Genomic DNA, 14,070 nt, shown 5'->3' with positions numbered 1-14,070 from the left:
GGCAAGCCAGGGTGTGAATCTAGAGTGCACAAATTTGCTGCAGAGCTCACATGGACATTGGTCCAGTGCACTCAGAATTTCGTAGTGTGCTTTGAACTAGTGCTGTTTGAAATGGGAGTATGTGAAAGCACACTTCAGAACTTTTAGGGCACTGTAGCAGTGTCCACACAAGATGTTACTGCATGGCAAGCTAAGGTACTGTAGATTCACACCCTGGCTTACCACACAATAGCAGCCTGTGTAAACAAGCCTTAAGAGTCTCAGTTCCTGAGGTAACTGCATCTCTGACCTCTTTGTGGCTTCCTTGGGAGTACCTCACATCTCAGTCTTTGATCTGCCACTTTCCTTGGGATGGGATCATACAATCCACTCCTGCCTGAACAGGGAGTTAGGCTGCAGACTCCTGCAATTCACAGAGAACATTCTGCTCTCTCAGGGGCAATGACAAGATTAGCCAGTGACCAGCCAGCCTTTATAAAACAAAGTATTATTTATTCAGAACAAAAGCATTCCAGAGAAAATATTTCTTGAAAACAATAAACATCTTATATTCAAGTCTTGCTTAACAGGCATTTACCCATCTTCCACAAGGAGAGACAGGCAGGTTTCAGAGTATTTCAGGTTGTCTTACAGGGATGTCCCTCTGAATCACAGTTTCATGTCAATTTGATTTAGTGAGACTAACCTCACATCCTCTGGTAGGCTGGTCCCGTTATACAGGTCTCAGTTCGCTATGCTTCTTTAACTATGTCATACAATTCTATGCAATTCCCCCCAGGGGGAGAGGCTTCTCCAGGCTTGCTACCACCTAGGTTTTTGCATTAATAATATCCAGTGATTTTAGTTCCTGCAGAAAATTATTATAGCTGTCCTGTGGAGCCAGAACACAATCCCTAGCCCATAAAGATGCATACATTTACAAAGTGGATGGAATTGTCTTTGAATATTTCATTTGTGCATAATACCTGTCAAATAGTAGCACTATGCATTCAGGATGCATGAGAGAATTATTACATGACTCTTTACACAGGGATAAATGAAACAGAAACCACTGCCCACGGCACTAGCCACCATGGCAAGGCATGAGCTGAAGCTTAAGCCATGTGGGAGAGAGATTTCTCTGGGGACTGATTGCAAGTGCAGGGGCTGGGGCATTGATTGATTACAAGGGGGTATGTCAGAAGAAGAAAGCCAATAAACAGCAAGAGGAGTGGATAGTATGGCCGAGAGAGAGAGTGAAGACAATGCTTCTTGAGACACAGGACTAGCTGGAAATTCAGGCTTGGAAATTATGAGTAAGGAAACTACTTGGTGTCATTTGTTCCTACCGTGTTCAGGAAAAGAGGATTTTATGTACATTCTTTTTAATCGAACAGGACTGCACCAAAAAAAGATACCTGGCTTGTTGCCTCATTTTCACCTCTTAATGGAAACAACCTGATAAGGCCATAAATATTGGCTAACTGCTCACAGCAAGGAGGAAAACAGGAGCAATACAAAGCTATATAGGAAAATCCACACGACAATGGCACAAGAGCTATCCCTGCTGCTAAGGGAATTAGGTCTCTAAATTACATAGGGAATGATTTCTCCACTAAGGTTACCCACAAACCTTTGTAATGTATTTCTACTATCCCTGAAAAGTATCCTGTCCCACCTGATGAGTGGAATGATCAGCTGGAGTTGGGGCCTTATACTTGGTGGATTACTCAGTGTTTGAAGAGGGACAGACGCATGGAAATTTTATAAAAGACTATAGTCATATCTTCCATGTTCATCATGTGCACGTAAGCTTTAGCCACTATGGCAAATTAAAAAGATTACATGATAATCTATCCAAGTTTACTGAGAAGGAGAAATGACCCCAAGATACTTGAATAGTAATAGTTTTTACTATTTTAGCTATTTAACTACAGCTAAAATTGATATATTTTTGCTTGGGACAGGGAAAGTCCACTCTCTAACTGAAGTCCAAGAATGACCAATGCAGAAGATGGTGGAGAATGGAAAGAGAAAGAGCTTGTGGGATCACATACAAAAACAAAGCCAGAAATTTTTTTGACTGTTAAACCAGTAACCTTGTAATGCACATTCTGGTAAGATTTGATTAATTAGCAGACCTGCAAAGCAGAAGTGTTAAGTTTACAGCCAATTTCTACCATCACCATCTTTATATTTCTTGTAACTTGTAAGTGGGAAGTTGATCAACCCTGCAATAGAGTCCACTACGGAGAGACTCAGACTCAATTCTTTCAGAACAGTGGCTCATTACAGACATGAAGGCTCTGATGAAACCCACTACCTCTAGAGAAAAATACCTTAAAAAGTTGTCTTTTAATTACTGAACAAAATTAGAAGTGCTACAGTTCAGGTACAACCAAAATGTATACAGAAGAACAGTACAATTCACTATACAGAAAAAACGTATCCTCATGAAAAATAAAATCTACAATTTCATTTTTGACAATCTTGCCATAAGTACCTTCCTTTTCACAGAAAATATGAGGCATTTGCTTTTCAGATAAAAATGTGTAACTTCCATTAGATTAGTAACTAATTTTGTACACCAATATTTAGCATGATCATGTTAGTGTTCAAAGGCCTGGCCATGCACCGATGAAGTCAATGGAACTTCAATAGAAGCTAGATCAGGCCCTAATGAAGCATACGAATGAGGAAACAAAGGGCACACTGTTGAAATCAGCATTATAAAATACATCAAGGCTACTACCTGAGGCACAGTCAGCAACGCAGTAAAAGATCCATTGTTTCTAGCTTATTCAAGTATATACAGTATTTTAATCCCAGTCAGGCATGCCAGCTATAAACAAATATAATACAGTCTCCTCTTCAGGAAAAATGCTGTTGACCAGTGACACAAGACAGTTAAATATACACAGAAAAATACATCTAAATCTTGAAATGACAACAAAGTATAAAAGCAAAGAATTCTTGTTCCGTATTATCATTCATAATTAATACCCATTTTGTACTTAAAAATAACAAATCATTAAAAATAGCCAGAAACAAACATACTGATAATGGCTCAATACAGAATCTGCTCCAAAATGTTTTGCCATTACAACCTTTTCCCACTCTTTCAGTAGTTAAAGTTTTTCCAGTAGTTAAATGTTTTTAAGGTTCCATTTGCACAAGATCTATCCAATTGATAATATACTGAGATACAGTTCACTAATGACTCAGGAAATGTTACATTCGAAAGCTTCTGGTTCTTTGAAATGGTTGAAAAGGCTTTTTCAATGCCCACATCAGCAGTTGAGGTTTTTGTTTATTTTTTTCTGGAAACAGCACTGCCTCACTTTCAGGAGTAGGAAATCGTTCTTTATACACTTCAGGGTAGGATTTCTGAAACTAAAAAGGAAATACAGTTTAAACATAAAACAAAATTTCACAGCAAAAACTTGACATTACTAATTTAACTACTTAAAAAAAAAAAAAAAAAAAAAAAAAAGATCTCTGCTACACAAACCAGTAAAAATATGCTTTTCTGTGCCAAACTGTCTAGAACTAGAATATTTCAAACTTGGTATGCTTTTCTAGTATGACTTGTGTTACTACAAAACCCCTACTTTGCGAAATTAAAGTAAAAATTACATTTATTCATTCAATCTCCAAGACAGTGTCTATATTTTCAGTCTCAACACCAGCCTCCTTTTCCTTTTGAGAACTGGAAGCTTATAATTTGATAAAAAGGTCTGTATGAAAAAGGTCTCAGAATTTCCAAGTATACAGGGAAATATTTCCATCTTTTAACCTCATTAGTCAAAGGCAGCGGTTCTCAAACTGTGGGTCGGGACCCCAAAGTGGGTCATTAATCCGTTTTAATGGGGTCGCCAGGGCTGGCCTTAGACTTGGTGAGGCCTGGGGCTGAAGCCAAAGCCTAAGCCCCACTGCCCAGGGCAGAAGCTGAAGCCTGATGGCATCAGCTCAGGGTGATGGGGCTCAAGTTACAGCCCCCTGGCCCAGGGCTGAAGCCCTCGGGCATGGGCTTTGGTCTCCCTTCCCAGGTTCATGTAGTAATTTGTCTTGTCAGGAGGGGGTCATGGTGCAATGAAGTTTGAGAACCGCTGGTCTAAGGCCATGTCTACACAGGGACACTCAGGAAAGTAAAAGAAAATCAACAAAGTATGAAGTCAATTTGCATACATAAAAGTATGTTAACACTTCCCCCCCCCATGAGGATGCTCTCAATCAGGATTTAATGTGACTTTAGTTTGCTGTAACTTTATCCTCAAGGACTAAACAGCTATGAAACTGGTCTTTATACAGACGTAAAAGATGAGAAGCAAATAATATCAAATCCTTCACATACACACAAGTTGAAAAGAAGACTTGAAAAAACACAAGCAATGATTTTGAAAATTTTACCTGCTTCAGCTTTTTCTTCTTGTCTTTGACAGATATTTCTTTATTCATTGCAATTTCTTCCAACAGAGCTGCCAGTGGTTCTTGAGAGCCATTTACTCTTTGGTATTCAAATTCATCTGTACTGATTTGCCGACAAAATGATGGAGCAGGAAGAGTTGTATCAGTATCAGCTCCTGCATATTTTATCTGAAGGAGAAAAAGGGAAAAGAAATTACTGTAATTTCAGGAAAAAATTTGGAAAAATTGGCTTGATTAAAGTGAGGCCCTGTGTCCAGTGGTCCAAGGAGGAAGTTAGGGAGTCAGGACACAGATTTTATTTCCAACTCTGCCACTGATTCACTGACCACTGTGTGACCTTGATCAAATCAAGAAACAAACTGATACTTCAGTTCACCCAGGCCATTTCTTGTAGAAATACAGAATCGCTAAAACACTTCATCATAAGTTAAGGAGAGGAGAAGAGAGAACAGAGGCACTTGTGGAAAGAAGATAAATAAATAGTGTTGTTGGGAAACACAAAAGTGGAGAAGAGTCAGGGGAAGTGCAGGGATAGGAGCTGTGTAGGTGAGGATAGCACTAAGAAGCAGCTACCTTACAGAAGGTGGGAGTGACCAGCTCTTATTTGGCTTTCCCCCCGCCCCCTGCATACTGCCTCTGAGGAGGAATACAAGACCATCCTCCATGAGAAAACTGCAGAGTCTGCCAAAGGGCAGTCTGTATATGTGCACAGAGGGATTTGGCAGTCACAGAAATCCACCCCCCTTTGACTGGTCCCTCTGCTGTTTCCATCACCACTTTACTGGCATATTGGTGGGGAGGGGAGGATTATATCTCCAAACATCCCTGTAAAGCAAAGATTAGAAAGTTGACTGAGATCATTGGTTGAAAGGTGTCAGAGAGAGGCAGAGTACTATTATGACCACTAAAAAATACCTGAAAACCATACAAAACATGTCCCAGAATCTTAACATGGACAGTTTCAAATGTAGGACACCAGTTGCAGAACACCACAACAGAATTTGCTGTGCAGATTTACATAAATAAGTATTTACTCCACAGTAACAAATTTAATCTTACACTTTTTCCTTCTCACTCAGTTCTACGTTATTACATAGTAATTGATAAATCAAACAATCTAAGGCACTAAAGGAATAGCAAACACACCTAATTGTATTGATATGGGAAGAGATAGGTAGGAGATTTGCATTTAGTTCAAATAACTGAGAATAAAACTTTCAACCACTCATTTATGAAAGAGGAAACAAAACCATAATCCAAACTGATCCATCAGCTGCCTGCATGTTATAGTGTTATACAATAGCAAACTTCACAGCTCTTCAGAAACACAAAAGTTTTGAAAGACAGGTAGAGAAGCATTAGAAAGTATGATACTTAAGGCTGTAGTTCTACACGTGTCTATGTTACCGTGAAGATTTTACAAGATAAATCTCTCTTGCTAAATCAGTCACAAAAAACTTCAAAGTTATGATTTTAAATTTAGTCACAAAATCAGTCTGAAAAAATAAGTAAAGCACAGAGTGAACTACATTAAACTCTCTCCTATTGCACCTTCAAATAATCAATAAATGATTCAGGAAAAAAAATACAATTCAAACGGTTGAGAGGTCCTGTTAAGTCAGAGGAACAGTGTGTCAGCTAATGGTTTGTAACGCAGGCTCAGTAAGGAGTTGACCTTGCTTTTCCCCATTGTTCTAGCCTTCTGATTCTTTATGTACTTCATGAATAAATTGTACTGATGGCTTTGGGGAAAATGACTCAAAGGTTTGCCTAACTGAACATGGCCCTAAGATATTCTCAGGAGCTGCACTGGGAGTTATTGGTAGAACTAAGACCTCTCTCACAAAGGCTAATGAAGGATCATTAAGAGTAATGGCTATACATGCCAGACTGGAAGAGGGCAAAGAGGAAATTGTCCAGTGTCCATACTTGTAGGGGGCTAGGGTAAAGGATGAGGTATGGGAACATGGCAGAATAGGTAATGCAAGTCCTTTAATACAAAGGGCAAAGTTATTAAGGGAAGATGGAATTCTCAAAATAAAGGAACTTCATTTTTCTATAAAGCAAAAAGAAATTTTCCTGAGTTGCAGGGAACACCAATAACCATGACTGATGGGAAAGTGAAATTAGGATTATGAAGAACTATTGAACGTAAAAAGGTTGAGTGGAGCTAAACCACTGTGAAGCTTGGCTTCCCCTTAACAGATTTAACAAAAAGATTCAAACACCTTCTCTCTGTGGGGACTAAAAAAGGAAACAAAAAGAAATGCCTGGATGAAACTACAAGGGTGGCACTGGAATTATGGATTCTAATGTTCAGATTTTTAAAATATAAATATACTTGCAGAGATATTAGAAGAGAAAAAAATCCCTTGAAATTCCACAAGGCTTCCCTTTTATATGACATTTTAAGCCCATACTTCTGAAGCAGAACCAGCCCAGGAGGAGAAAAAGGAAATAATTAAGTTTTCTCTTTAAGATTAAAAATTTGCGAGCCACCTAATTTACATCATCGGTTGGAGTTGCTGAACAAGGATCAGTGTTGACCTCGATCTTGCTAAACTGGAAAAAATACTTCCTGGCTTTAGGTAAACAAGATAGCAGTTAGGATTGTAGGTTAGGTCTGACTGGATACATTCTGAGACTTCACCTGTAGTCACTGGATAGGGATTTTTATCCCTGACAGAAGAAGCAGTTAGTCAAATTTAAATGAATCCTTGAGTGCCATCTCCAGAAGGCTCATCTTAGTACAACTGAAAAATCACTTACACGCTATCTATAACTAGGGTTCTTATTTCTCTAAGATTTTTTACTGTGTTTTCCTCTTTTTTCTTTTAGAATTGGGATCTCCATGGAGATCAAGAAGAATAAACTTTTCTCCCACAAGCTGTGAATCATTAGCTCAGCCACTGCTACAACCCCCAGCCTGCCCCATGTGCAGGTTTGTGTTTTGTCACTAAATTAAATTTTAGATAACATTTTCATAAGTGCCACTGGGATTTAGGACCCAAGTCAGTGAGTAGCTTTTGAGAATTTTACCCTCAGGTCTCAACACTCCCCCTCCTTCCCCCCGTTTCATTAGTCAGCCACCAAAAGGAAAGCTTTGTAACATGTAAGGGATATAGTCTCCCCCTGTACAATTACTTTGCCTTAACTACCCAAGGTCTGCTTAGTGTTGGTGCAAATATATGATGTATATAATGTGTTACTGACAGGAGCCATTCGTTCATGCCATATGCAGATACCAGACAGCTAGCAAAAGCTATAAGACTTGTCATGTTTTTAGGAACAGAAGGGAGAAATTTCATGTGATGACAGAAGAAACATTTCTATTAGCCACACCTGGACTCTTTGGAGATGTACTATATGCTCCTCTATGACAGTCTGTAAGGAGGAGGAAACATTCAAGATCTCTTGGCAATTGTCCATCAGGAATGTTACTAGTTTAGCAGCAAGCAGTTCATCCAAGTCCATTTCATCTTTAGAGCAGAGGATGCAACGAGAAAACGCTTGAACCATCTGAAAGAAAAATCAAGAATCAACATTGTATATATTTTTCCCTGTTTGCAGGAAAAAATGTAAATGGTGTCAAAGTGATCTTTTAGAAAATAGCAGATTTCAACAACCCAGTAGCAGCATATTTCCAATGCATCAATATTAAAGAAGCATTGTGTAAATGAAACTGTTAAACCAGACTGATGAATGTATTGTTTGCACCATATGTTAGATTGTTCCTGTGGTACAGTTACATAGCCTTTATTTCAGACCTAGACTACTGGAAATAAGATCTGTTATTGTTAAGACTTGAAAAGATAGCTATTTCACATGGGATATCAAACCAAGTAGAAAACAAGAATAGTACTTCATTATAATAAATCATGGGTTGTTATATGGTGGAAAGGTCACAAGGTTATCTGAATTTCCTTATTATTAAACAAAGAAAATGTTTCCAAGTAATACTAACTAGATTCCAGACAGCTGTACAACTCATTTTCATGCAGCTCTGGACCCAAACTACCCCAGCTGGTTAGACACAAATGCAACACTAGTTGTAATAATTAGTTGCAATAATCTTTTGTCTATTTTCCAGTCACTTTTTGTCATTATAAGCACAGCAAGTAAATGGAGTTCTGCTTCTCTACCATGTGCAATAGACTAATTCTTCAACTGCTACCCAGAACACTGAATAGAGTACACACATAGGATAGATTACATCGCTAAAAATAATAGCTCTTAGGAGGTTATTATAATTTAAGAATTTTAATCATGTTATCATTTATAATTAATTAAAATCTTAATGGCTAAGAAAACAGGGTTACTTACCAGTAACTGTTGTTCTTCGAGATGTGTTGCTCATATCCATTCCAATATAGATGAGTGCATGCCACTGTGCACTGGTTCCCGGAATATTTTTCCCCTTAGCAGACCCTGTAGGGTCAGCTTAGGCACCCCCTGGAGTACCACGCTCATGCCGCGATATATGAGGCACCGCCGACCCTACAGGCCCTCAGCCCTTTAGCCTTTCTGCCGACTCCAACAGCGGGGACGGAGGGTGCGTGTGGAATGGATATGAGCAACACATCTCAAAGAACAACAGTTACTGGTAAGTAACCCTGTTTTCTGCTTCGAGTGATTGCTTATATCCATTCCATTATAGGTAATTAATAAACCATACCTCTGAAGTGGGTAGGAGTTACCAATGAGCTGCCCTCAGCACGGCTCTGCCGAATCCTGCGTCTTCTCGCTTGCTGCACGATGGCATAGTGGGATGTGAAGGTGTGCACCGACGACTAGGTGGCAGTTTTGCAGATGTCCTGCAGGGGCACCTCTCCAGGAAGGCCGCAGACAAGGCCTGGGCTCTGGTTGAGTGCACTGAAACGGCCCCCGGAAGTGGTACATTTGCCTGCTCGTAGCAGCGCTTAATGCAGGCAGTGATCCACACGGAGATGCACTGGGTGGAGACAGGCGAGCCTTTCATCTGGCCCGCCACTGCAACGAACAGCTGCATTGACTTCCGGAATGGCTTTGTCCTGTCGATGTAGTAGGCCAGGGCCCGCCTGACATCCAGGGAGTGCCATCTCCACTCCTCCTCCGACCTGTGTGGTTTTGGAAAAAACACGGGGAGGAAGATGTCTTGGTTATAGTGAAAGTGGGAGACCACCTTAAGCAAGAAGGCTGGATGGGGTCTCAACCTAACCTTGTCTTTATAAAACACGGTGTGGGGGGCTCTGAGGTCAAAGCTCTAATCTCGGAAACCCTCCTTGCCGAGGTAATGGCCACCAGGAAAGCTACCTTCCATGACAGGACGAGCAGCGGGCATGTAGCCATGGGCTCAAAGGGGGGCCCCGTTAGTCTGGAGAGGACCAGGTTTAGATCCCAGGGAGGCACTGGGTCATGGACCTGCGGATAAAGCCTCTCCACCCCCTTGAGGAACCTGACTGACATGGGGTGGGAGAACAGGGATCTCCCCTCTAGTGGCTGGTGGAAAGCTGAGAGCGCCACCAGGTGGACTTTCAGGGAGGCTAGTGCCAACCCTTGGAGTTTCAGGTGGAGCAGATACTCCAGGATTGCTTGGATAGGCGAGCAGCTTGGCGGGATGCCCCAGGACTCTGCCCAGCAGGTAAACCATCTCTATTTGGCCCAGTACACAACCTGTGTGGAAGGTTTTCTGCTGCCCAGCAAAATTTGTTGGATCTACGCCGAGCAGGCTCTCTCCCACTCCGTCAGCCAGAGCCTCCAGGCAGTCAGATGCAAGGAGTCCAGGTCCATTTGGAGCAGACGACCCTGATCCTGGGAGAGCAGGTCGTATCGTCTCAGCTCTACTGGCAGGCCGATCGACAGGTCCAGCAGGGTACTGTACCAGTGCTGTCTTGGCCAGGCTGGGGCAATGAGTATCATGTCTGCTCTGTCCCTCTTGATTTTCAAGAGGACCTTGGGCAGGAGCGCAATGGGTAGAAATGCGTACATGAAGGTCCCCTTCCACTCGATGAGGAACACATCGGAGATGGAGCCCAGCTCATGACCCCGGAGCGAGCAGAATCTCAGGCACTTCCTGTTCCAGGACAACGCGAACAGGTCCAGTTGGGGAACACCCCACTTGTGGAAAATAAAAGTCACCACCTCCGGGTGCAGTGACCAGTCGTGGCGAGGTAGAAACAACCTGCTGAGGCGGTCCGCCTCATTGTTCCTGACCCCCGGCGGTGAGAGGCAGATAAGTGAAAATCATGCCTCACTGCAAAGTCCCACAGTCGAATGGCCTCCTGGCAGAGAGCCGAGGAGCGCGCTCCCCCCTGCCTGTTCATGTAAAACATGGCTGCGGTATTGTCCGCCAGGACCTGAACCATCTTGCCCCTCAGGAATCCGAGGAACACCTTGCAGGCCAACCTGACTGCCCTGAGCTTTCTTACATTGATATGGAGGCTCTTCTCCTCCTCTGAGCACAGCCCCTGGGTGCTTAGGTCAGCACTGATGTGGGCTCCCCACCCCACGTCTAAAGCGTCTGAGATCAGGGTGACCGATGGGGCCAGATCCCTTTCAATACCTCCCCGGGAATCCTCCACCAGTTCAGTGAGATTAGGACCCCTGGGGGTACCGTGACCACCCTGTTCAAAGGGTGTCTGCTCAGTGCATACGCCAAGGCTAACCATGCCTGGAGAGGCCTGAGTTTGAGGCGAGCCAGCCTCACCACATATGTGCAGGCCACCATGTGCCCTAACAGCTGTAGGCAGTACCTGGCTGTCATCATGGGGCACCTGTGGAGCTGGGCAATAATCGTGGCCATAGCCTCGAACCGAGGCTGCAGGAGGAAGGCTCTGGCCCGGATAGCATCCAGGGTGGCTCCAATGAACTCTATGTGTTGCACTGGGGTAAGAGTGGACTTCTGCTCGTTTATGAGTAGCCCCGGTTTGGTGCATGTCGCACAGGTGAGGGATACGCTGTTCTGAACGTGGGACCTGGACCTGCCCCTGATCAGCCAGTCATCCAGTTATGGGAAAATCTGCACCCCTCTGTAGCGCAAGTGGGCTGCCACTACAGCCATACACTTGGTAAACATCCTGTGGGTGGACGAGAGGCCAAAGTGCAGGGCCATGAATTGGTAATGGCAGCCAGCTACCATTAACCAGAGGAAGCACCTGTGGCTGGGAAGGATGGAAATACGCATCCTTCAAATCAAGGGCGGCAAACCAATCTCCTGGATCCAGAGCAGGGATAATGGAGGCTAGGGAGACCAAGCGGAACCCGAGAGGCTTGATAAATTTGTTTAGTCAGCATAGATTTAATAGGGATCTCAGGCCCCCTTTTGCTTTGGGAATGAGAAAATACCTGAAGTAAAAACCCTTCCCTATTTCCTGCAGGGGAACCGCTTCCACCACCCCCAAGAGGAGGAGGGTATTCACCTCCTGCAAAAGGAGTTGCTCATGAGAGGGGTTCCTGAAGAGGGACAGGATGTGGGGGGAGTTTGGGGGAAAGACTGTAAATTGGAGGGCATATCCCCAGATAACTACGCCGAGGACCCAATGGTCCGAGGTGATGTTTTGCCATTCGGCGTAGAAGGGTCTTAATCTGCCTGAGAATGGAAGGGGCAGATCCGGGAAAGAGGTAGTGGTGCCACCCTCAGGCACCCCATCAAAATTGCTTCTTATGGTTGGGCCCCTTAGAGGGTCCTTGCTGGGAGGTTGTGGACAAGCTGGAGCGGTTACATCGTCTGAACCCCTGCTCTTTTCTCGGCCCCTACCAGGCTGATAGGGTCTAGATCAGTGGTTCTTAACCTTTCCAAACTACTGTACCCCTGAAGCCTGAGTCCCACCCCCACGGGGCTGAGGCATGTAACTTAGTTTCATGGCGCCCCTGTGGCTCCAGGCAATTGCCTTTCTTGCCACCCCCAATACCAGCTCTGCAGTTGCGACCCCTCTAAACTCCCAGGTTGAGAAACACTGGTCTAGATGATGGCCTAGCCTGTGGCTGCATCTGGCGTTGGGGCTGCGGTCGAGACTGACGCCTCGAGGCCTGGGAAGTGTAGAGTCCCAAGGAACAGAGCGTAGCTCGCGAATCCTTAAGAGTGTGCAGTTTCTCGTCAGTTTTATCCAAAAACAGGCCCACCCCATCAAAGGGCAGGTCCTGTATGGATTGCTGCACCCCTTGGGACAGCCCGGATGACTGCAGCCACGAAAATCACCTCATCGCTATTGCAGAGGCCACGACTCTGCTAGCAGTGTCCACTGCTTCACTGGTGGTTTGCAGAGCCATCCCTGCCACCGTGATGTCCTCTTCAAGGACCGTGGCAAAGTCCGCAGCCTGGTCCTGGGGCAACCTCTCTATGAACCGCCTCATGGAGTCCCAGAGGTTAAGGTTGTAGTGCCCTAGGAGGACCTGGTGGTTCGCAATGCGGAACTGCAATGCCCCGGTGGAGTATATCTTCCTCCCAAATAAATCAAGTTTTTTATTTTCCTTGTTTTTTGGTGTGGTGCCTCGGTCACCCTGACTGTCCCTCTGGTTGGGCGCATCCACCACCGGGGTCCCCGGGGCCAGGTGGGTAAACAAAAACTCAAATCCTCTGCCGGGACATAGCATTTTCTCTTGGTGCCCTTGGATGTGGGGGCAACCAAGGCAGGGGTTTGCCACAGGGCCTTAGCCAGCTTAAGGACCCTGTCGTATATGGGTAGGGCCACCCTTGATGATCCCACTGACCCAACAACACCGAAGAGTAGGTCCCTCCTCCTCTGATAGCTCCTTAAGCTCTAAGTTAAGGTTAGAGGCCACCCTTTTCAGGAGCTCCTGGTGCACCCTGAAGTCTGGTAGGTCTCTAGTGGCCACCTCATCTGGAGAGGAGGAGGAGGATTGTTGAGGGGGCCCCCCGCAGAGGTTCCCTCTGCGTCTGATTCCTCCTCCGAGGAATGACCCTTAACCTGTTGGCTGGGGGGGGAGGGGACGGCACTGGCTGTGCCACTGAGGATGGGACTGATACAGTTTCTTGTCCCATCTGTGCCACCCATGGGCCCCAATAAGGCCACTGCCAGAGACCTTGCGGCCACCGTGGTGATGGCATCTGTACCGGCTGCAGAGCATCTTGAAGGCAGTGGGTCCCCTTGTCTTTCCTGGACCCGGAGCTGCTGGACCAGTGCCTACGACCCCTTCTCCAGCTTTTACTGCCTTTAGTTGGGGACCGGCCTCTAGATGACCCCCGACGAGGTGGAAGAGCATCGGTGCCACTGTGAGCGGGCCGACGGGAGGACGCACACCCCGACAAGCTGGACGATGACGCCCTCCACCTCGGCACCGAGGACTTCTGGTGCCGCTTGCCCTTCGGGCACCAGGAACGGTGTCGTCCATGGCGTCTCGGTGCTGAGCCCGACTCCAAAGACCGAGATCTGCGATGGGTCGAAGTGGCCTGGTCTTTTGGTGCTGGGCACCGTGCCGGAGATCGGGTCCGGTGCCATGAGGGCAAAGGGCTCAGGTCCGGGGTGCGGGAGCAAGAGCTGCAACCACTGCGCAAGGCAGTCTTGGAGTGGTGCCGCCTTGAGTGCAATGCCTCCGGTGCCGGGGACCATTCTCGTTGCCGCGGGGAGGATGAGCTCGACAACTCCAAGTTGGAGCTGCGAGGGGAGCTGCCGCGCTCTACCTTCTGTGGCCGTCTGGTGAGAGACTTCTCCCGACGGGGGTCTC

At 45.3% G+C, this 14,070-nt stretch overlaps 1 protein-coding gene across 2 annotated transcripts in view; it reads right to left on the bottom strand.

Moving 5' to 3' along the window:
• Positions 1-1,421: 1,421 nt before the first annotated feature.
• DEPDC1B (DEP domain containing 1B) overlaps positions 1,422-14,070 on the bottom strand; it is a 51,779-nt gene continuing 39,130 nt past the window's right edge. For both annotated transcript variants that reach the window (XM_067568912.1, XM_067568913.1), the window contains exons 9-11: positions 7,750-7,926; positions 4,390-4,575; positions 1,422-3,372 (exon numbers count right to left, since the gene is read on the bottom strand). In XM_067568912.1, coding sequence (XP_067425013.1) covers positions 3,211-3,372; positions 4,390-4,575; positions 7,750-7,926 — 525 coding nt within the window. In that variant the 3' untranslated portion in view covers positions 1,422-3,210. The remainder of the gene's footprint in view (positions 3,373-4,389; positions 4,576-7,749; positions 7,927-14,070) is intronic.

This window comes from Emydura macquarii, unplaced genomic scaffold, assembly GCF_026122565.2.
Source record: "Emydura macquarii macquarii isolate MOO-44397 ecotype Brisbane River unplaced genomic scaffold, CSIRO-AGI_Emac_v2 contig_2897, whole genome shotgun sequence".
In the NCBI taxonomy this organism is placed as follows: Eukaryota; Metazoa; Chordata; order Testudines; family Chelidae; genus Emydura; species Emydura macquarii.
The sequence above is the reverse complement of the archived record's forward strand: the minus strand, read 5'-3'. Positions and strand labels throughout refer to the sequence as shown.